General features: G+C 41.5%; 1 protein-coding gene across 1 annotated transcript; it reads left to right on the top strand.

Annotated features, from left to right (window-relative positions):
* Nucleotides 1-368: 368 nt before the first annotated feature.
* ARL6IP5 (ADP ribosylation factor like GTPase 6 interacting protein 5) lies at nucleotides 369-22993 on the top strand. The gene is made up of 3 exons (XM_043885842.1): nucleotides 369-1075; nucleotides 19396-19613; nucleotides 22061-22993. The coding sequence occupies exons 1-3, from the start codon at nucleotides 900-902 to the stop codon at nucleotides 22231-22233; spliced, it is 567 nt and encodes a 188-aa protein (XP_043741777.1). The 5' UTR covers nucleotides 369-899; the 3' UTR covers nucleotides 22234-22993.
* The last annotated feature ends 1071 nt before the right edge of the window (nucleotides 22994-24064 follow it).

Raw genomic sequence — 24064 nt, 5'->3', positions numbered from 1 at the left:
CCACATTATCTATTAAAATACTATGCTCCTTTAGAGTTGTGCACAGAAATTAGGACAAAAGTAAGAAAAACTTTTGGAGTGGAATCCATGTTTCTGTCCAGAAAAAAAAATCCTGGAACAGTATTTCCAGCAGAACAATCAGTATACTGCAGATCACTGTTTACTTTCAAACAAAACAATATGCTCAGCTCAGGGTTGAAGTGACCTGAGTGCCCACTTCATCAGAACGGCACAGTAGGTGTATAAATTTGCCCACAGAAAACAAAGATGGAGAATAAAGAAGGGGAGTGAAAAAACAAACCAGCCGTTCTGTTCTACACAAGTATTTCTTTTCCATTTGGCCAATCTGATTTCAAGTACGGTGACTCATCGTGAACCAGAAAACATGTGAATTGCATTTGGATGCGCAAAGGTTAGTAACGACTTGACTTTCAAAACCAGCGCATCCTTCAGTAACACTACAGTTACCTTCCACTCCGTTTCACTCAGATTGACGCATCTGAACAGCTGCAAAAATTTTCCCTAAAGTCCAGACAACATTCTAGGTTAAACATTCAAAAGGGGTATTTTAAAGAAGGTTGTTTGTATTCGGACTGCCGGGGAAGGCTCTGCCACCTCACTTCACCCAGAGGATTTCCGCTGGTTACTTTCTGTCGGTTCATCTCTGCTCCGCTTCGGGGGCCCCTGTTTTCCTGTAACCAACCGCTTAGAACCAATCAAGAAGTAAAGAAGAGAAGAAACGCCCGTCCGCTCCCAATTTCCTTTACTCCACTGTCCGCCAACCGCAGAGCCGACCGAGGCAGAGCCTGCTGTCAACTTTAACCCAGCTCAGCTGATCTGTTGCCGCGCCGCCGCCGTCAGATTCCAGAAGCAAAGAACAAGAAGGTGGGACGGGAGACATGGATGTGACTGTCGCTCCTCTGCGCGCCTGGGACGATTTCTTCCCAGGCTCTGACCGCTTTGCCCGGCCGGACTTCAGGGACATTTCCAAATGGAACAACCGTGTGGTGAGCAACCTGCTCTACTACCAGACCAACTACCTGGTGGTGGCTGCCATGATGATTTCCGTTGTGGGGTAAGTGGGGTTCCCCTCCCGGGCAGTGATCGGGGTCAGCACGGAGCGGGCTCTGGGTGCAAGATCCCGGGATGCGGAAACGCTCTCCGCGCCGGTCTCCTGTCCCGATAATTGCAAGCGGGCAAACCCGTGGACACTTGTTCGCAGGGCGAGGCCACAGCAATCTGGGGTCCTTTTTCTTTTCTGCGCCTCGGACTGAAGCGTGAAAGGAGTCCTAGGGAGTGCGGAAATATTACCAACCTCTAGCAAGAAAAAAATGACTTTTTTTTTTCTTCCTCCGCCCCGATTACGCTTTTGCTGTGGTTGATATTTGTCGCGCCCCGGTCTCTTAAAAATAAGAAGAAAGAGAAAAGTGGTGTAACCTTATCCTGCAGCTGGCTGGGGCGGACGCCGTCCTGGAAGGTTTGGGGCCCCGGGGAATGGATCCGAACTTGCTTTCTGGGGTGTTAGAGTAAAAAGGACATCAGAGAAGCGATGCTCTTTCTGAGTTTCTCGGCCTAGCGCCTGCCACATTGTACGAGAAAGCTGAGCTTGGGAGCAAAAGGGTGGGTGTAGCCTGGTGGCGCATCTCCCAGAATGAGGCGAAGTCTGCCATGTAGAAACGGTGTCCCTTTTGCTTTTTTTTCTTCCAGGACTTGCCAGGGATGGTCACTTTATCTTCGCACCCGGTCTTAAAATTAAGTGTCCTGTGTTATATACGATTTTACTCGACACCTGCTCTTCTAGAAACCACTTTTTCTTGTAGGTCATCCTTTAAGAAATGCTTCACTCATATTTGCAAGATGGTATGGTGCTATTCTACATCTTGTTGATCCCATGCATCTTTAAAGAAAAAGCCACCCTCAGACTTTATAAAGGAATCCACTTGTCATTAAAGAAGTGGCTGACATTTCTGTTTGAAATTGAACACAGGGAAAAAGAAAGTTGGCCTGGGAGAAAGGAAAAATCTAAACTTGGAAGGTGTGGGGAAGGGTGAATAGGGTGGTTTCTGAAGTTGGTTTACTGTTCTTTGGTTTATTTATTGAGTCACTTTCTGTACCAAGCTCAGGCACACCCAGATCAATCACACAGGAATCCTGGCCAAAGAGCATGGGACAGTTGTTGAGAAGATGTAGGACCTGATAGCCAGCTCAGGGGAGAGAAAAGGAGTTCATAATTTCTGTTATGTTCAGGCTGTTTGCCCCTTTGCAGAAAAGGACTCTCATTTGTGGGGTTCTGTAGACAATTACTCAGAGCCTCACGATGTGTTGCTTAACGAACTCAGAACAGCTTGGTGTGTGGAGGGCACTGGCCTCTGAATAGACTCTGCCAAGTTAAAATTAGTTGGAGTGGGACAGGCCTGGATCAGCTGCCTCGTAAACCTTTCCCTAGCTTCATGCTTAATGCGTATTTCCCAAAGCAATAAAAAAAAATGTCTTAAAAAAAATCATAGGTGAATAGGATTGCATCTCTTGTTTTGCTTTCATTTTCTTTTCCCTTGGAAAGGCATCTTATCTAATGATCTAGCTAGGGGTCTTTTTTTTTTAGGTACCCCCCCAAAGGCTTAGATATTGGGCATGATTTGACACAGACCAATCAAATGTACAGAAAACAGAACAAAACAAAAAACTTGCTTTTCAAAAAGATATACTGCCCAGATGGACACAAGCTCCGGTAGCCTTGCTACCTTGATGGCATTCATTTTTCACTGTGAATGCCAGGGGCAGCCGCTGACTAAATATAGCTCCTTCATTGTGAAGTCTTAGCCCACTAACTCAGGCAGTTTGGGATGTTGGCCCTTCCCATTTCCCTTTTCAAGCAGGAGCTGTTGATTGGCAGTCAAATTTGTGAAAGTACAAAGTAGCTATTTCATTGTTTATTAACTTTATCTTTAAAAACTTACAAAAGATACAGGCTAGTCAGTTGTTTTGAAGATTGTATGTCAAGTGTGGGATTTCCTTTGTACCCCAGTGAAATTTTTTGTGACATCTTCAACTGTTTCCTATGCATCTACAAACACACAGCCTATAGTTCTTTCCAGATTGCTCATTTCTTTCTTCATAATTTAATTATAATAAAAGCTAACATTTATTGAGTGCTGCATGTGCCAGATACTTTGCTGCATAATACAGCCCAGTGAGATGAGATATTATTACTAAACCTGAGGCTCAGAGAGGTTACATGACCAGCCCAAAGTCACAATCCCAGGCTTGTGCTCTTAACTACTTTTCCACCTTCCTCTGAGTCATGAGGTTAGAGTGTCTTAAAGCTGGAAAAAACCAAGTATCTTCAGGGTCAGGGAGCTTAGCTGACTCCGGAATATGTTTCTCATTCTAAAGAGAAATTTTCTCTTTTGTGACGTCTGTAGATGGGAGGGTCACAACAGTACTGGAGGCTGTTCACCTGGATCCTCTACCTGCGTCTGATGGGTTCTCATCATATCTTGGTAGAGTGTGTGTGAAAATATGGTCCAGGTGTTTCCTGGGGAAAGGATTGTGTTTGAAGGGTCTTCTTCAGTGGTGCCGCCCGCTGCTGGATGGGAGAGGCCATCAGGTCATTGTTGGAGGGCTTCAGCCTCAACTCTGAATGTTCCGGTGTTGAAAACTGGCTTGGGTCAGGAAAGAGTGAAGCTGCTCTTGAACATTGCAGAATTGGAGGAGGCAAACAAAGTGGCTATCATCTGGCTCCATAACAACTGAGGGGCTGCCCAGACTGAGATGGAGATTAAGAGGGATTGAGATAGAGACGGATCTGTGAGTGAGGGCCCAATCAGGCATGGCCTGACAATTCATGATTAGAAAAGTTTGGTCTTCATCCTAATAGCATGGCTTCCTAGGCATATGACTTCCATTCCTATATGGAATCTATTCTGCCTTTCAGATTAAGTCTGAGTCAGTCTCTTAGCTAACAGACCTGGTGGGGACAATTGCCATATCTTCTGTCTCTTCACCTAGTAGATAATAGTAGTTAAGAATTTAGGCACTGGTGCCTGGTTAAGTCAATTTTGAATCCCAACTACCAGTCACTAGCCATGTGACCTTGGGTAGGTCACTTGGACTACCCTTTGCCTCAGTTTCCTCGCTGTGAAATGAGACTGTTCACAGTACCTGTGTTATAGGGCTTTTGTGAGGATTATCTGAGTTAATATAGGCAAGTTTCTTAATACAGTGTCTGGCCCCTACTGTTTGCTCCAAGAAATTTATTTTGGGAGTTTTATTATTATTTTTATCACTGTTAGTGTTATCATAGACTAACAGAGAAACACAGGTAGCATCTTGATCCCAGCAGCTCCATCGACCCAAACACCAGTCCCCAACTCACTCACCTACCCCTGCTTCTCCTCCAGGACTCGGCTTTGGGACCATCTCTTTGAGGAAACACTCTCCCTCCCCCCTCCCTCCCCACACCTGTGTCTATCTTTTGCTTGGTACTTACCCCACAAGTTTTAGGTTGTCTGTTCACTTCTCATCACTTTCTGCTCTTGACACCTTGAGGCCAGAGACTGTGGGTTTTGTTTGTGGAGGGTTTTTTCTTGTTGTTGTGCTTAACATTATTTTTATTCTCTGGATCCCTGAGGCCAAGAATATAGCAGATGCTTAGCTGATGAGTGAAAGTAAATAAATGAACATAAGGTTTCAACATGATGGTGGGGGCCAACTTTTAACCTACTTAACGGAATAAATTATTTCGAAGCACACAGCAACAGCCAGCACCTAACAGCAACATGCTCCTAGAGTGAGACTAACGGGGGTTGTTACTGACAGTGCTCACTACGTATTGGTTGGGATTACTATGGTGTAAACATTCAGTTTTTAAAAGTTTAAAAATCAGACTCTTGATTACTTCATATTGCCCTTGCAAATGCAGTGAAATACCCTTCTGTAATGTTTCTCCGTCTGGGTGCTACTGACATTGTGGGTGGTAGAATACTTTGTTGTAGGGGACTATCCTGTGTATTGTAGGATGTTTAGCACTATCTCTGCTCTCTGCTATGTGAATATTGATACATTAGTTTGTACTTGTTTTATTCATAAATGTAATTTGCAATAAAAGAGAAAAGCACCCTCCCCTTCAGTTGTGACAATCAAAACTGTCTCCAGACATTGCCAAATGTCCCCTTGGGATCCAAATCACCCCAATTGAGAACCACTGCTTTCTTGCCAAGAAAAATATGATTCTTCAACATCATCTTTACTAAATGCAAGTTGCTTTATCATTGTTGCTATTGTTTAGTCACTCAATCATGTCTGACTCTTTGTGACCCCATGGACTGTAGCCCGCTAGGCTCCTCTGTCCATGGGTTTTCCCAGGCAAGAAAACTGGAGTAGGTTGCCATTTCCTTCTCCAGGGGATCTTCCCAATAGCCTAGGGGTCAAACCCATATCTCCTTCATTGGCAGGCAGATTCTTTACCACTGAGCCACCTGGAAAGCAAGTTGCTTTATAACAAATTACAAAAACAGAGTTTCGCAATGACAGAACAGAGCAGTTTGACATTAGGTCCTGGCTCCTGACTTTTCAAACATTAGAATGGCATGGATTTGAAGCTTTATACAGCTTTGATCATGAGCCTTAATTTATTATTATATTTGTTACATGATCATTCTTTTTCTGCTTTGCTTAGAAGACTCTACTGGTTCCACAGACTCAGTCTTTTTATCTTTTGATAGACCTATGGCATTTGCTTTTATTCACTTTCTGTTCAAAAGTCCACTTGCCCTGGAGTTTTTCTGCTATAGAATAGGAATCAAATGACTTCATTAATATAAAACACACTGGGGCCTAGCAAATGATAACACAAATGTTAACTGCTATTATTCTATGAAATCCTAGATTACAGACATGTTTAGAAGTCTCCCAACTTGTGTATTCTCTTGAACAGAAGTATTAGGTGATTACTTTAGAAATTTTCTTTATTTTTATTTATAAAAATTTTTTTTTTAATTGAAGGATAATTGCTTTACAGAATTTTGTTGTTTTCTGTCAAACCTCAACATGAATCAGCCATAGGTATACATATATTCCCTCCCTTTTGAACCTCCCTCTCATCTCCCTCCCAGTCCCACTCTTCTAGGTTGATAGTTACCCTTTAGTAATTGCAATTTCTGTTACTTAGAAAACTTTGCTTCCTTGAAGAGTTGAGATTCCTTTTGAAATGCAGGCATCACTCCAGAAGAGATCAAATGAGTTAAAGAAGCATGAATAACAAGCTGAGGAATGCATGTTCTGTTGAACATGATTTTGCGTCATTTAAAGCAAGAAAGGTCTGTTAAGATCTTCTATTTCTTTCTGGTTCAGTTTTGGAAAGTTATACTTTCCTAAGAATTTGTCCATTTCTTCCAAGTTGTCCATTTTATTGGCATAGAGCTGCTGGTAGTAGTCTCTTATGATCCTTTGTATTTCAGTGTTGTCTGTCGTGATCTCTCCATTTTCATTTCTAATTTTGTTAATTTGGTTCTTCTCCCTTTGTTTCTTAATGAGTCTTGCTAACGGTTTGTCAATTTTGTTTATTTTTTCAAAAAACCAGCTTTTTTTAGCTTTGCTGATTTTTGCTATGGTCTCTTTAGTTTCTTTTGCATTTATTTCTGCCCTAATTTTTAAGATTTCTTTCCTTCTACTAACCCTGGGGTTCGTCATTTCGAGAGAACAGCGTCGAAACATATATATTATCTAGGGTGAAACAGATCACCAGCCCAGGCTGGATGCATGAGACAAGTGCTCGGGCCTGGTGCACTGGGAAGGCCCAGAGGAATCAGGTGGGGAGGGAGGTGGGAAGGGGGATCGGAATGAGGAATACATGTAAATCCATGGCTGATTCATGTCAATGTATGACAAAAACCACTATAATATTGTAAAGTAATTAGCCTCCAACTAATAAAAATAAATGGAAAAAAAAAAAGCAAGAAAGGAACAATGTTTAAGATAGAAAAGGACATGACTTAACCTCCTCCATCCTTCACAGGAGACATCTTAGCACTGGATATTCTTTTTCTGTTGTCTATAGCAATACATGTTTCTATTTTCAAAGTGAAAAGCAAAGGCATAACCTAATTGCACATGCAATTCAAGTACCAAGTATGTGATACATTCTAGTTGTAGACAGGCATCCATGTGCTTAAAAGAACACCAAAAGATTTGCTAGAGAAATCTGTCCATACGGTGGACCATGGAACTGCAGTATTTTTTTTTTTCACCCTGGGAGGCTGTTAGAAATGCAGACTTTCAGGGTCCATCCCAGACCTTTTGGGTCAGAATCTGTATTCTAACACAACACTTAGATGAGTCCTAGGTGCATTACAATTTAAAAAACACTGATCTGATCTGGTTCAAAGGAAAGAGTAAGAAAATATAAATAAATCAACCTATAAGCCCAGATGTTACCTTTGGAGATTCTTGGTGTATAGTTCTTGGCTAGGTTCAGGCATCTGTGTTTTTTTTTTCAATGCCCCAAGTAATTCTGATATGTCTCCTAAGTTGAAATTGAGAAGTACTGATCCCTATTATATTACAAATATGTTCTAATTTTCCTTGTTATGGCTTGTTAGATATCAGTTCAGTTCAATCACTCCGTCATGTCCAACTCTCTGCGACCCCATGGGCTGCATCATGCCAGGCTTCCCTGTCCATCACCAACTCCTAGAGCTTGCTCAAACTCATGTCCATTGAGTTGGTGATGCCATCCAACCATCTCATCCTCTGTCATCCCCTTCTGCTCCTGTCTTCAATCTTTCCCAGCATCAGGGTCTTCTCAAATGAGTCAGCTCTTCACATCAGATGGCCAAAGTATTGGAGCTTCAGTTTCAGCATCTGTCCTTCCAATGAATATTCAGGACTGATTTCCTTTAGGATTGTTTGGTTTGGTCTCCTTGCAATCCAAGGGACTCTCAAGAGTCTTCTCCAACACCACAATTCAAAAGCATCAATTCTTACCCATCATTTAATAGTGGACATGTAATTTCTAGATACTTGGAGGTTTTAAAGTATCTTTGATATTACTTTCTCATTTAAATGCTTTCTTCTCTGCAATCACCCTCTGTGTTTTTTTCAGTCTTCTAACTTTGAGGCTTTCAATGGCTAAGTCAAAGATCTCTGTTGGTAAATGTCACATTGAACTTGAAAATATGTGAACTATTTTAAAAACATCTTTTGATATTGATTTCTAACATAATCCCACAAGTGATAAGAGAACAGACTCTATATATAGATTTCAGTACCTTTAGGCCATGAAATTTTTGCACCTTGTTTTATGTCCCTGGATATGTTCCAGTGTCTCCTAGTTTACGGTCTATGGGAACTTGAAGAGAATTTGTATCCTACCATTGTGTGAAAATTATATAAATCTTAATTATGTTGAATTGGTTCATGGTACTTTTCAGGTCTTCTGTATCCTTCTACTTCTCTGTATATTCATTCTATTCATTCTTTAGAGTCTGATATTAAAATTTTAATTAAAAATCTTAATTTATCTACTTATATAGTGGGACCATATGTAACTTTGTTCCATATTTTCCAAGTTTCCTGTACATGTTATCATATTCTCATAATTTAGAAACTAAAAAAAAAAGAAGAGAGAGAGAAAGAAAAAAAGAAAGCTAAAAATAAAAAAAAAAGAAATACTGATCCTGTCAAACCCCACAGCTTTCATAGATGTGAAGGTCACGAGGCTAATTTGAATCAAAGCTGCTAATAGAAGCTTGGTTTATTAATATAATTGAAATACTTTGTCCATTAAGCCATTGCATATATTCTAAAGCTCCTTATTAACCAAATTCAACAGCATACCTGACTCACAACATTTGTATTATCATGCCTGTCTCCCTCTCACAAATACTCCCTGCCATTAGAACACATATTTTCTGATGTGGCCTCAGAAGTACTCACTGCACACAGATTCTGTGAGTTATGTACATGGCTCTGGTGTGTCTCCAGCCAGAAAGGCACCTTTATTCTCAATGATGTACATTGGTGCTTCTCCTTTAAGGCAACATAATGTAGCTGGTGAGTGAGTCAGCTCATATTTTGTTAGCTGAAGTACTTCATCCCTGTATGGGCTATGCAGGTGTTACCACTGGGCAGAAACTACAGTTACCAGTTTTTGCTTTCAGATGCTTGGGATGGTAAGGAGTTTCTGGAAGGCTGGTAATTCTATCTGAAAAGACTATACTGTAATCTTTTTCAAAATGGTGGGCTCATTTTATGTTCTAGGCTGGTAGCTACCAACATCTGGTTTTAAGAAATGGGCAGACTGTTCATACCTTTTAAGTTTCTAGTTCGTAGAGGGAGAGAAGAGTCAGAGAGCCCTTGGATGGAGGGTAATATATTAAAACCTTTGCAGATAGCATTAATTGCAATCTGTTTATGCTGAACTTAATGGAAGTGTTTCCTGAAATTTATCAGCTTCAAAGCCAGTTCTACAATATTTCTCTCACTTGTGTTGCTTCCTTTATTGATTCCACTAAGAGTATGAATCACTTACCAATATCTCAGATATTATGCTGGGAGATACAGTGAAGAATAAGACAGCCTGGTTCCTGCCCTTATAACTTTTAGAGTCTAGAGAGGCACCAAGATGATGCTGAAAACATAATAATCAATTTTTATATGAGTATAGCAAGCGTACAGAAACATACGCGTATATAAACACACATCATTTTCAACCTGACTTAACCTGATCTCCCCTGTACATTAATGATTCCAAATTGCAAAACTCGCAGATGTCAATAAGTGGGAGAGGCACTGAGTATGTGGATGGAGAAAGGATTATTAAGTGGAACCATCCTCACTTGCGGCTCAGATGCCGTCTACTCAGTTGGACAGATATTTACTGAGCGCCTGCTCCATCCCAGATACTGTGGCTGCCCTGATGATACCCGTGGGAGTACAAGCCCACCCAGCCTCCCGCAGTCCTCCCAGAACTTGTCTCTCCCTGCCCGGGAGGGAGAGATGCAAATAAAAGCACACTTTTATTTGCACTTGAGGCACTGCGCTTGGCATGCTGGCACATGTCTTTCCCTGGCAGGGAATGTGTTTCTTCTGAATGTGGAACTTGAAGCGGTCTATCAACACTCAGTAAAATTTTGATCTGAAAATTCCTCATCAAATAAGAATTCATTAGATCATCTTCTCTGACACTACGTATGTAACCTTGTTTTTCTCAACATCTCCCCATATACCCTTAAAAAAAAAAAAAAATCCCCTACTGCTGCCAGACTGGGGTTAGTAGTTTCTATCTCCTTTGCCTATGTAAGGATTTACAATGATTCTAGGTAAATGTACAAATAAATAAGTGGATTTGGGGTTCTTTTTGATCTCTTTCTAAGAGGGCAAAAGCTCTCAGTCAGCTTACTAGGGGCAGAGAGCTCTGTACAGGAAATGCAATTCTAAAAGGTGAACTGGACGTTGACCAAATTGAGCAGTGCCATTGGACTTTTTTAATTTTTGTTTTGGATAAATGAATGACTCAGCTTCAGAATACTTAGAACATCCATCCTGTCCCTTGTGGTGAGCTTGACTTCTTGTTTCAGGGAACACTTTTGTGTCTGTGATTTTAAGCAAAACCTGTAGGCTGTCTTTCAGTTCTGGAAGCATTTACCCATATAAATAGATAGGATTTCCCGATCTTTTCTCCTAGGGAGCATTCACAAAATGGAGACACTTGGAAGGCAGAAGGCCTATCCCAAGTGGAGGCTTTGGCTTCTGCTTCTATGAATCTCCTTTGTATCCCATCAGTGAAATCCTCCTTGTCTCCAGGAAATACAAAGGAATTGCATACAATTGTATACAATACAAATACAAAAATTGCAGAAATTGGGGTTGAAAGTGAATGTGTTAGTCGCTTGTGTCCTACTCTTTGCCCACGGACTGTAGCCCACCAGTCTTCTCTGTCCATGAAATTCTCCATGCAAGAATACTGGAGTGGGTTGCCATTTCCTTCTCCAGGGGTAGTGGAAGATAAATAGAGAAGGATTTGCTTGTAGAAGGGGAGTTTATGTGTCACCAGACTCTTTAGCATTTGTCCAAACAACTGTCTTCTCTCCACAGCACTGTAAGAACCTTCCATGTGACAACAATATAGTTACCTCAACTAAAAGCATTCAGAAAGAACAGTTTTTATTTTTTCTTTTTTTCTTTCTTTTTTTTTTTTTTTAGAATTCCATGGACAGAGGACCCGGGCCAGCTACAGTCCATGGGATCACAAAGAGTCAGACACAACCAAGCAACTAACTGGTCCACTGAGACAGAAACTGGTCCAGGTCCCCACACACATGGTTGAAACTGGTCCAGGTCCCAACCCAGGGAGGTGAGGAAGCAGAAGCATGGGCAGCTGCTTTCTTATAATCGTGTGGAAAAATGGACTCACCTTGCCCAACTACCTGCCCTGTCCTCAATTGTAAACTTTGGCAGAAGACCTCACCTGCTCTGAGCCTCAGCCCATGTAATACATGAGCTAGCAATGCCATGTAACAAATGACCACAAATTTAACAGCTTAAAACACACCTATTTATTAGCATATAGGTAGGTAAGTTGAAATCTAGATAGACTAAACTGATCTCTCCATCCACAGTCTCACAAGCCCAAATTCAGGGTGGCCAGGCTGGGCTCATCTTTGGAAGCTCTGGGGGAAAATTTACTCCAAGGCTTATTCAAGTGTTAGCAAAATTAAGTTGCCTGTGGCTGCAGGACAGAGGTCCCATTTCATTTCTGGCTTCTAGCCAGAGTTTATGCTTAGCTCCTGGGGATGCATCTAATTCTTTATGCGCTCCAAGTCTGTCTGACTTCTCTGCTGCCAAGAAAATGCTCTGCTTTTATTTTTGTGTGTGTGTGTGTGTAATAAAGTTTTATTAAAGTATAAAGGAGATAGAGAAAGCTTCTGACATAGGCATCAGAAGGGGGCAAAAGAATACCCGAAATAACAGTTTTTAAACAAACATCTTTCCACTTGAGTTCTAAAGCATTATTATGAGATTAACCATGAGTTTCTAATTGTTGAAGGCAGTGATCAGTATACATGAAGGTTCATTACACCATTCTCTTTACCTTTAGAATTTGCCATAATAAAAAGTTTAAAAAGGATTTTCTGGGACTTCCCTGGTGATCCAGTGGCTAGGGTTCTGTGCTCCCAAGGTGGGGGTCCCAGGTTTGATCCCTGTTGAGGAACTGGATCCCACATGCTGCAACTAAGAGTTTGCATGCTGCCACTAAGACCTGGCACAGCTAAATAAATAAACATTTTTTAAAAAGATCTGCTGCAGTCTAATCCCTTGTATAATGACTATCTGAAGCTTCACGGCTGTGGGAGGTGAGACTTATAGCTTCTAACTTAGGTCCAAGCTGTTGTTTAATACAAAGAAAACATGCAATGAGCTTGATAAACACAGAAGAAAACACAGAGGTTCCCAAAGTATATCTTACAATGGATACTTTTAACATGCCAACTGTTGCCAAGACAGTGGGTCATCAGGATGTGTTTAGTTTGATGATACCAATACACACAGTGTAACAAATATTCAGTACACAGCGAGTATGCAATAAATATTGTGGGCTGATTCAGTTGATTAGGAAAATCTCAAGGTTAGGTTACTCTGACCTTTCTGTGACAAAAGAGACTGAACTCTGCCCCACATTAACTGCCTGTGATCAAGAGATCCAGGAGACACTGATCACGTTTACTCAAAACTGGTTTGTGCATTTAATACATTTATACTTTATAATCGAGATAGTTCTTGCCAGGAAGAAAGCCTTGTGGGGAACCAAAGTAACCACAGAAGATGGTTGGGGTTATCTGTGGAATCCGAGAGCAAGGGGGGCCTACGTAGGCAGGTCTATAGGAGGGTGGTTCACCCTCTGTCCTACCCGCCCTCCTCCTGGCCCCCAGCCAGCACTAGAGACAGAACTTAGAAAGGAGTCCTCCTTGCAGCAAGCCCAAGGGGCCTGTGATCTCATCCGATCTTTTCTTATATCACATAGGAGTTTTTCCTACTTGCAGTTTTTCACTTGTTCATCACAGCTCTGTGAAGGTACAAAAGCAGGGGCTATCTTTACAGTAATATTTAGTGTACAGTGAGGAATAAGAGCAATTTTTCCAAGATAAGTCTCACATCATTTATTTCATGGCCATACAAAGTTGCTGAGCTTACTTTAAATAACAGGAAAATGTGCTAGACTCTTACTTACCTTTTTTTTTTTTCTTTCTTTCAACAAACATTTATCAAATTCCTGCTCTGTGCCAGGTGTCGTACCAAGTGCTGGGGAGAAAATATCACGATCCCTGCTCTCATAGTGCTTAATCTCTAGTGGGAGACAGAGACATTCATAAGATACTCATTCAAAGAAGTATCAAATTGCCACTGAATTTATGGCAACTCAATCCAGTATTCTTGCTTGGAGAATCCTGTGGAGAGGGGAGCCTGGCAGGCTACAGTCCACAGGGCCGCAAAGAGTCGGACTTGACTGAAGCGACGGTGCACACACACAGTTATGTTTCACCTTAGGGGTTGTGAAGAAGAGGCAGATGGTGCTAGGATGTGGTCAGAAAGACTAGGAAAAAGCTGATTAAGCTGAGATTTGAAGGCGATAGGAGAGAATTGGGCAGAAAGAATGGCTTGTGCTCAGGCTTGGGATGGCCAGGGGCAGGGTAGGCTCTAGAGAGACGGAAACCCCAGTGGATGGTGTGGAAAATCAGGAGGCGGTGGTATGAGAAAGCTGATAAGCAGAGATGCTATAGCCCTTAGGCATCCCTCTTACTGATGATTGCAATGGTCCGTTCCTCCTGGCAGATGCAGCGTAAGGCAAATCACAGTTTGGCAGGTGAAGTGTGGCCTGAATTTCAGGCTCCCGTTTCCCACCCTCAGCTCAGCTCCCTTGTCCCAGATACCGGCTACACAACTGTATGCAATGGCCCTGGCTGCAGAGAAGGGTAGGGGCCAGACCCTGCGGGGCCTTGTAGAATGTGGAGAAAATGCTGTTTTTATCCTAAGAGCACTAGGAAGCAAGAAAATGGATGGGTGGATTCATATTTGCAGTGACTCCTCTGGTTGTTTCAGAACCTCAGAAAAATATCACCAATTTAGAGAAGGGCATTGTGACTAAATTGTTCCCCCCCTTTCTTAGTGAGTCAGGCTTCCTCAGGAACCAAACTACAAAAATAGCTTTTTGAGGTTTAGAAAATTGAAACGCAGTGCAAAGCTACTTCTGTTGCTCAGAAAATATTTCACTGCCTCTTTGGTTCTTGTTGGCATTACAGCATGGCAGGCACTAACAAATGTGCACTTGAGTCAATTTGAAGATCTCTGAATAAACTTTTATCACTAGCACTGCAGTTGGGAGCCTCAGAACAAATTTATTAACTTACCTGTTTCTTTTTTTTTTTTTTTCTGTTTCTTATCTTAATTCTGTGTAGAAAATTCCATGAACAGAGGCTACAGTCCATGGGGTCACAAAGAGTCAGACATGACTGAACAACTAACGCTTTCTGTGTAGAATGAGACGTGTTTTCAAGATCCATGCTAGCTCTGAAATTCTGCAGTTGGCCAAGATTTTTATTTTTCTTTTAGCAACTTGTGTTGAAACTACAGCCATAGCTAGCTGAGTCACGTTGGTAAGTTTAGGACCTGCGTCCACACCAGCTCATAACTACCTTCCTTTAGAGACAAATGAGAATGTTGAGGGATTTTCTAGAATGACCTGTAGTTGCTTACCCCAAACTAGAAGAAAAGGGTTCTAAAATGGTTGAGGGGGGAAATCCCTGGAGCTGGTTAACAACACAGAATGGGTTATATTATGAATTGTGTCAACTGGCACTGTTTTTCCTACCCCTGGATTCCTCTAAATATGTTTATTCACTGCCCTGGGTCTCAGCTTATTCATCCGTGTAATGGGATTGCACTTATTCCTCTTTGAAGAGTCAGCTACAGAGTTCTGTGATGGGATGCTAAGCCTTTTTACAACTGTTAGTGATTCCACTATGAATTTTTAACTATGACATTTATCTGTCATATTGATATTGTCATTTATCTTCTTACTGAGTAGAATACATATGCATGTGTGTGCTTGTTAAGTTGCCTCGGCTGTGTCTGACTCTTTGCGACCCCATGGACTGTAACCCGCCAGGCTCCTCTGTCCATTGGATTCTCCAGGCAAGAATACTGGAGTGGGTTGCCATGCCCTCCTCCAAGAGATCAAACCTGGGTCTCTTATGTCTCCTGCATTGGCAGGCGGGTTCTTTACCTCTAGCACTACCTGGGAAGCTCAGGAAACATATATATGTAGGTATACATTTTCAACTCACAATAGAAAAACGTATTTAACCTGTTTTCATCAAAGACAGAAAATCACGATCTCTCCATCTCTCCCTCTGTCTCTCTCTTCTCTCCCTCCTCTCTCCCTTCCCCCTCTCCTTTGCTTCCATCTAGCTTCCTGCCTCTCTTCCTCCTCATTCATGGACCTCCAAAAAATGAAATGGCACCTATCAAATCCAACAGCAATATGTCCACGTGGCATATTTATGAAAGTTTTATCCTAATGGTCCTTGGGCTTTATGGTGATTTATGTCACTAAGAACCCAAACTGTTAAGTAAAAGCTTTACTCATTTCAAACAAGAACTGGTTTCCAAAACTCCTGCACTAACTGGAAAATGAATTTAATCTCTGGAGGATGATCTGTGTATTTTATTTTGCTCCAAGTACAAGGAGGTGCCAGGGCAGTGGGTGCTGTGCACTTTCCCCTTTCTTAGAACAGAATTGCACTTACGCAGAATAAAGAAGAAAATCATTTCTGCTCCAAGTAACTTTGTTCATTTTTTCCAGCTTGTAACTTCAGTTTCTAATTATAGATCACAGCTTGGGCATTGGGTAAGCTAAAACCAGTCCTATAGGACTCTCTGCTCTGTTCTTTCTTCTTGAACATGAGCAACAGGAACAGGTGAAAAGTACATTTGGAATTGCTTGAGTCAGGCCTAGATTTTTCACTGTTCTTTGTCCTGGGCTTGATTTAGCCATTCAGCCTAGAGGTCTACCTCACTTGTACAGAGAAACATAGAAAAAACTTGGCATGCATTTTATTATATGCTCTGCCTTGTGAATTATTATTTTAATAGATATTCCAGGAAGAACTGAGATGGAGACCTTTGACATTTTCCACCAACCAACCATCTCCCGGGCCTCCCAGGTGGTGCTAGTGATAAAGAACCTGCCTACCAATTCAGGAGACACGGGTTCAATCCCTGGATCAGGAACATACGGTGGAGGAGGCATTGACAACTCATTCCAGTATTCTTGCCTGGAGAGAATCTCATGGACAGAGGAGCCTGGCAGGCTAAGATCCACGGGGTCGCAAAGAGTCGGACATGACCGAAGTGATTAGCACATACACACACACACAGAGTCATCAGCATGCAACCATCTCCTATTTGGAGCTTTTCAAAGGAGTTTCCTAAACTTGAACCTTCTGCTCTAGTTCTTCTAGTTAATATTGATTTGGTCAACATCAAGTCTATGTGAAAGGGTTTGTCTCTTTCAGGCAACTTTCTCCCATTACTTTTATTTTTAAATATCAATTATTTTATCTTCAAGTAATATATGACTATTGAAATAATATGAAAATAGAAATAAGCAAATGGGAATATACTACCCATGATCCTATTACCCAGTAAAACTGCTAGAGTCTTTTAAATTTCTCTCATAATGTTTTTGGTGCTAGAAATGAAATGTGTTAGTCTGGGAGAGTTTCTAAGCCTCTCCACCCAGTCTCCCCATCACCTGCAAAAGAAGATCCTATTTTGGCCCTGACCTAGATCTTTCCTTCCCCAGACCTTGAAGGACATTTTTCTCTTTGCCAAACCAATTCTAGGGTCAAAGCTGGAGAGACGGTATAACCCAGATAGAATCATGAACAAGAAAAGAAAAAAGGGCCAAGAGACCTAGATAATGAATACGCTGAGGGAGAAGGAGGACACAGAGACAGGCACATGTGCTGGATGTTGGGAAAGCTTCGGGAGTGGGGTGGGGTGCAGTGGATTAGTTGAAAGAGGATCTGGACAGTGAGCCGGAAACCAGAGTTTGAGTGGGAGAAGGCAGAGCTTGGCTGTGCTCAGGAATTGAAATTGCATCAGCATCACTGGAGAGATGAAGCAAGGCAAGATTGTTGTAGTTGGCCTGCCCAAAGCCAGAGGTGTGGGGCTGGAGATCCTGCGTGCACGCTCGGTCACTAAGTCGTGTCCAACTCCGTGTGACCCCATGGACTGTAGCCCCCGCCAGGCTCCTCTGCCCATGGGATTCTCCAGGCAAGAATACTGGAGTGGGTGGCCATGCCCTCCTCCAGGGGATCTTCCCAACCCAGGGATTAAGCTGAGGTCTCCTGCACTGCAAGCAGATTCTTTACCGTCTGAGCCACCAGGGAGGCCGGGGCTGGGGCGCAGTTACTTTTCTATCTTTACGTTTTCTGTTTTGTATGTTCACTTTATTTCTGATCATAAAATAATGTACTGATTGTAGAAATGTCTACTTCTGAGTTATATAACATAGGTTCTAAATCCACTTACCGGAGAGAATTGTTGCTTTTACCTAAGCAATATATTATTGCCTTCACAGATGATAAACCATACTTTGACTTTTTGAAAATAATTATATATGTCACCATTTAGTATATTGTTGGCCATATACATTGTTTCTAAAAGTTATAAATACCACTCATGTGAATACTGTTACAATTCAGTCTTTGCCTTTTTATTAATTTCTTTCCATTATCTATTCTGAAGAGATTTTTGCCTGGAAGGGTATAAGTCTTTGCAAGAGTTCTGAATGAAATAAGCAACTTATTATTATAGAGTTTAATTTAAAACTACATGCTACTGCTTTGATCACTGTTTAGCTCCATGCATTTCAGTAGAAATTAACTTTTTCAAAGGAGTTTGACATTAATTATGTCCCTGCTTTCACCCCTTAAGATATGCAATACTTTCACTCCTATTTGAAAGTATTTAAATATTAAATAGTGAAATAGCTTTTCTGTTTCAGGAGGCAGAATCAGAGCAAAAAATTTCAAGGGATTTTTTAAAAAGGAGTCTTAGTTATCCTAAATATAAATTCCAATATGAAATGACTTCATCTCTTCTGTTTCGGAGAAAGTCAGTTCTTGGCATCACCTTTCATTATCCTGTCTTCCAAATCAGTGATGCTGATAACACACTGACCCCTCCTTGTTCTTCCCAAGCAACATGCTCATAAGCCTCTTAGGAGGGTAAAAAGTTAGTAAATCATTGTACTTGCTGACCACAAATGTCTTTTAAGAATTTTATACGGGGGTGGGGATGGGTGGGGCTACAATGCCCAGTCATTCTCACTTATGAAGTACTTGATCTACATGTCCTCTTTATAAATGGCTTTCCCCCATTATCAACAGCAGTGTAACCTTTGGCTCATGTAACAATGAAACTTGAGGTTTTATGCCTGGAAATCTCAGTTGATAACCCATCTCCTAATGATACTCTGGGCCTTTTAAAGAATTAGAGTGGCCTCTCTAACACCAGGAGTCATAAACCCAAATGCCCCCATGGGCCAGGCAGCTTATGTAAGAGACCAGGGCAAGGCAGCTGTTAGAAAAACAGTTATTAATGGCTGTTCACTGGGGGCCTCTGTGTCAAAGATTTCTATAGATAGTGGTGGGGGCTGAGGTTAAATGGAGAGCATTTATTCTATGTAAAGGAGAAGGCACTCTAGCCAGTGGCTGACGTGGGAAACTGGGCCTCGTTTTGTGAGATTTTCTTGTTTCCAGAAGAAGCAAGAAACCCCAAGGTTGATGGATTTAAACACACACACAAGCACATTGGGATTCAAGTAAAAGTTTTTAAAAATATTGTACAGTCCAGACACAAGTGTGACTGCAGACTGGCCTATGAAGCCCACCGTGTGTGGACTGAACCACCGTGTGACCTGAACTCCACGTTCATCTAGCATGGCAGATTCTAGGAGGATTTAAATAAGCCCTTGGAGCTCAGAAAATACAGTCATTGAATACTAGAGCCCAGGATATAGGAAAGCTAAAGACAGCCCATCCAACAAAGGGGCCCTCGTCTATTGAAATGCTGGGCCTCTAATGTGATGGGCTGTTTGGTAGGAGTACACTGCCTCCCTGTGAATCTTCCCTCCACTGTGTTCTAACCTCTGTGCCCAAGTTTCTTCCTTTGAGAAGTGATTTAATACTACCGACCTCATCAGGATATGAGGATTAAATGAGACAACTTAGATAAAAGGCGTGGTAAGTATGCTTTGTTGTTACTCTTCCCCTCCCCCCTTCTTCATTTCCCTCCTCCTGACCTGGGCTCCCCCTTTCTTCCATATTCCAGGTTCCTGAGCCCCTTCAACATGATCCTTGGAGGCACTGTGGTGGTGCTGGTGTTCACGGGCTTTGTGTGGGCAGCCCACCATAAAGACGTCCTCCGTCAGATGAAGAAGCAGTACCCCACAGCGTTTGTCATGGTGGTCATGCTAGCCAGCTACTTCCTCATCTCCATGTTCGGGGGAGTGATGGTCTTTGTGTTTGGTATCACTTTTCCCTTGCTGTGTAAGTGAACCTGAGCCTTATATCATCAAGAAATGTCGATCCATTCATCCCGTGAGAATGCCCTAACCTGTTTCTGAGGTGCGTTGGCAGGTCTGCAAAACTATCAAGAGTTTTCTGCAACAGCAGATCAAGGCTGAATAGCCCATTAATGGCACAAATATGTACTGGGCACCCCCTCTGTGCCACTCTTCTGGGGACACAACAGTAAACAAAACAAATTCAGATCCCAAGTCATACAGTAGTGGCATGGTCTGCATTGGCATCCAGATTTGTCTGATATTAGAGTCTGTTCTTAACTGTTCAGTGCCAGGCATCCCGTGCTGACACAGAAATGAATGTTTACTCTCTACTTACTCAGAAGATCGTAATTAGTGTAAAAAGCATTGTAAGTTGGCCCAGAGTATAGATAACCATGGACTCCAGTTCTGGTGATGAGAACTAGACATTTTCTCCCATCCAAGTACTAACCAGGCCCGACCCTGCTTAGCTTCCGAGATCAGACGAGATCAGGCGCATTCAGGATGGTGTGGCCGTAGACGAACTAGACATTTTCTAAAGTCTATGTGCACTGTTGACTGAGATTCCCAAGCACTTGAAGCCTGAAATAGAGAACAGATAAAACTCCAGTCTCATCAGTGGAAATCTAATTAGAATTATAATGTACTCAGTGACAGGAACATCCCTTTAAATTTTAAAAGCATTTCATGTGCTGCCATTCCATTAAATAAAATCAAATACTTGTTTAGGGTTTGTTAGATTAAGCCCCCAGAATATTTATATGTGAATCCCACATTTTATTGGATAAAATAATTAAATCATTAAATTTAGACACTTTTGAAATACTCTTCAGGATTTCTTTATATGCTAGAGACAGTATTTCAGTGATTCTGCCTCACTATACAGCTTGTAGAAAACAGAGCAGTGTAATGAAACATATCGTAAGTTAAGAGTCAAAGGTCCAGGTTTCTATTCGTAGACCTGCAGGAAACCAGCCATGTGATCTGCACCAATTGTCTTATATGGGAAGAGCTGACTCACTGGAAAAGATCCTGATGCTGGGAAAGATTGAGGGCAGGAGGAGAAGGGGGCGACAGACAATGAAATAATTGGATGGCATCATCAACTCAATGGACATGAGTTTGGGCAAACTCTGGGAAACAGTGAAGGACAGGGAAGCCTGGAGTGCTGCAGTCCATGGGGTCACAAAGAGTCAGACACGACTGAGTGACTGAACCACAATACTCCTATATGGGCTATACTTTACTCATCCATAAAAGAAGGGAATTAGACAAGATCAGTGATTCCCAAACTGATGACTGTGAGAATCATTCAGGATGATTTTAACATATACCTTTCTCAGTCACATCCCTTGGAGATCTTGATTCTTTGGTCCACAGGGCTGTCCAAAGAACCTGTATTTTTAGAAAGCTCCTCAAATGTTTCTAGCGGTCACTCTTGATTAGGAGCCTCCAGAGAGAATGCACATGAGTGCTTCTCAAAATGAGGGCCCCAAATCACCCACATCAGAATCATCCACAGTGGCTACTGAAACATTACATTCCGGAACCCTACCTCGGTCTCAACAATCTGAACTCAACAATCTCAACTCCAGGTGCTGGAGACTGGGAATCTGCCTGTTTAACAGGCTTTCTCTCTGGTGATCTATATGCACACAGAAGTTTGAAAAGTGCCGGTGTAGATTACCCAAGGTGTTGACTTAACTACAGACTCCTGAGCCCATCCCTGTAAAGGTTCTAGAAGTTCAGGAGGCCCAGGAGATGGGCCAGAGAAAATCTGTTTCTTACAAACAAACTCAGGTAATTCTTAATGATCAGGTAAATTCTATGAATACCAGGTTACATAAGGTCTGTAAACCCTTAGCATTTTATCCAGACATTCTATATCCAACACTGTGCAATAGCGTTTTATCCAGATATCTATACCCAACACGGCGCAAAACTGCCCCTTAGGAGGCACCTCCTAAGAGGACTTCACTTGCATGCCTCCTGCAGGAACAAAATACAGATAACCCCTGAACTGAGCATGAGTTATTTTCCGGAAAAGGTTAGCATTACGTTCATTTTTAGGTAGGTTGAAATCACATCGATTCGCTTTGAATTTCAGGGTATTTAAGTAGCATCTGAAAGGCAGTGATAACAATGTGTGAAGGGAAGAGCGTGGCTGCCAGATTATGGTCCTTCCTGCTGAATACGACATTCTCCTGCACACACAAAGAATACTGTCAAGTCCAAGGATCCATACAGGGACTTGGGTCCATTAGGCTGACAAAGAGCTTTATGTAAAGTTTAAGGATCCACACTGGGATGTGGGTCAGTTAGAGAAGCAGACTGGACTGTAGCTAATGGAGAAAGTTGTTACTTCACTTGTGAAGCAGGGAGGGAGAAGGCGTGCGTTGGTGCTAACCGTCACCTTTCACTTCCCTGTAGTGATGTTCATCCATGCGTCGCTGAGGCTCCGGAACCTCAAGAACAAACTGGAGAATAAAATGGAGGGAATTGGTCTGAAGAGGACACCCATGGGGATTGTCCTGGATGCCCTGGAGCAGCAGGAAGAAACCATCACCAAGCTCACTGACTATATCAGTAAAGTGAAGGAGTAAACAGAGCTGACCTGGTGATGGGGTTGCAGCAGAAATCGAGTTGCGGCTTGCCCTTGTCCAGACCTACTTTCCGTTTGTGTTTTTGAAATAGGAGGTGCATGAACCATCCTGCCATCCGTGGCCCCAGGCACGGAGAGGCCTCCCTGTTCTTATCTCTGCTGTCACAGAGAAAAGGCCTCCAACTAAAAGAAACCACCCTCCTGTTACGTATGACATCTCCAGTGTGTTTATGTAAGCTGATTGGAAATGAATCACCCTTATTTCCTAAGGAGAATAAAAGAATCATGAAGTGTACAACAACAATATGGTTATTTTGTAGGAAACAGTTTGTAAAGTATCTAGGCAATATGAATAAATGAAAAGACTGAAAGGAGATGATGTTATCCTGTTTTAATCCCCCTCTGCATCCTCTTCCAAAAATATTCCTTCCTTAGGATTATAATATGTGGGGTATCAATTAGTTTAGCTTTTATTATTACTGTTTAAAATAAAAAATGATCTTGATCACTTTGCCTCCTGGTTGATGTGCAGTGGATAAAGCAGTTGTTTCTATTTTGTTTACAAACAAAGCTGCTAGCTGCTTAGGAGAATATTTTATCAAACTTTTTGTAAATTTTTGAAATGCTATTAATGTTTTCATTAGAAGGCATCTGTTGCAAACTAAATATCATCTTCTTTAAGGGGGTTACAGCTCTGTAGCCTGTATTATTCTTGATGAGCTTGTTAAAAAAAAATCTGAATAAAATGAGTTTCTACTGCACAGTTTTTGTTTTTATAATGACAAAGAGGGATGTGGGTCAGTTAGAGAAGCAGACTGGGCTGTAGCTAATGGAGAAAGTTGTTACTTTCCCCTTTCTATTCTTTTTTTTTTCAGTTTTTAACTGCCACATTTAGAAGGTAAGAAATGAACGTGCATTTTTATTAATTCCTTGGGGGTAGAAAGAGGACAGTAACAGCTGATCTTTCGAAATGTGAAAAGCGTCTTTAGATGACCAAGCAAACAGACCTTTAAAAATCGGAATGAAAATGATCATTGGCTTCTGCAGTTCATAAAACTTTTAGATGGACCTTGGCACCACTATATGTTTTTATAGCTAGGCATTAGAATTAATATAGCATGAGTTTATATTTTCTGTTACTTTCTTCCTTTTACTCCCCATGTATTTTGAAATAGATGATATAACATGTTTTCCTTGCCAGCCGAGTGATTTCATAGATGAATAGAAAATATTTAGCATGCAGACAGTTGGGGTGGTACTCATTGAAGAGACTCTTGTACATCCTAGAAGAAGCAGCAATGCATATGCCACTCCTGATTTTTCTTGCATTTTGATTTCTCACCCAACCTGCAGTCGTCCTCTTCAGCACAGTGCTATCATCGTGATTTCACTCACATGGTCTAGAATTTGGACCCTTACCTAAATATGAAGAATAAAATTTATCAAAGATTTTTTTGAGGGGGAGGGTGCGGGGTGAGACTATTTACTTCAGACTATTGTCTGTGTTAAATGTCTGAGAAACTCAGTGACAACCCTATAAAATGATAAGCCTATTTCTGTGCAGCAAAAAATACTCAGCTTGTGTTTCAAATACTGTTAATAAAACTTTAATATTTATTAATCTCCAGTCAGAATAAAATCAAATCCTAATAGGATCCTTTTTTAAACCTGACATGGGCTTATACATATTTTAGACCCCTTTTCTATATGGTGAATTCTGCAGACTAAAATGCAATAAATGTGGAGAAAGTGACAACTTGAAAGAAAAAAAAATATGCTATTCTAATTACTAATGGTTGATTGTCATTTCTGGAAGGATTATAATAGAAAAT

Source organism: Cervus elaphus, chromosome 24 (assembly GCF_910594005.1).
Source record: "Cervus elaphus chromosome 24, mCerEla1.1, whole genome shotgun sequence".
Taxonomy (NCBI): Eukaryota; Metazoa; Chordata; class Mammalia; order Artiodactyla; family Cervidae; genus Cervus; species Cervus elaphus.
Note: the sequence above shows the minus strand (reverse complement) of the source record. Positions and strands in the feature narration are given on the sequence as shown.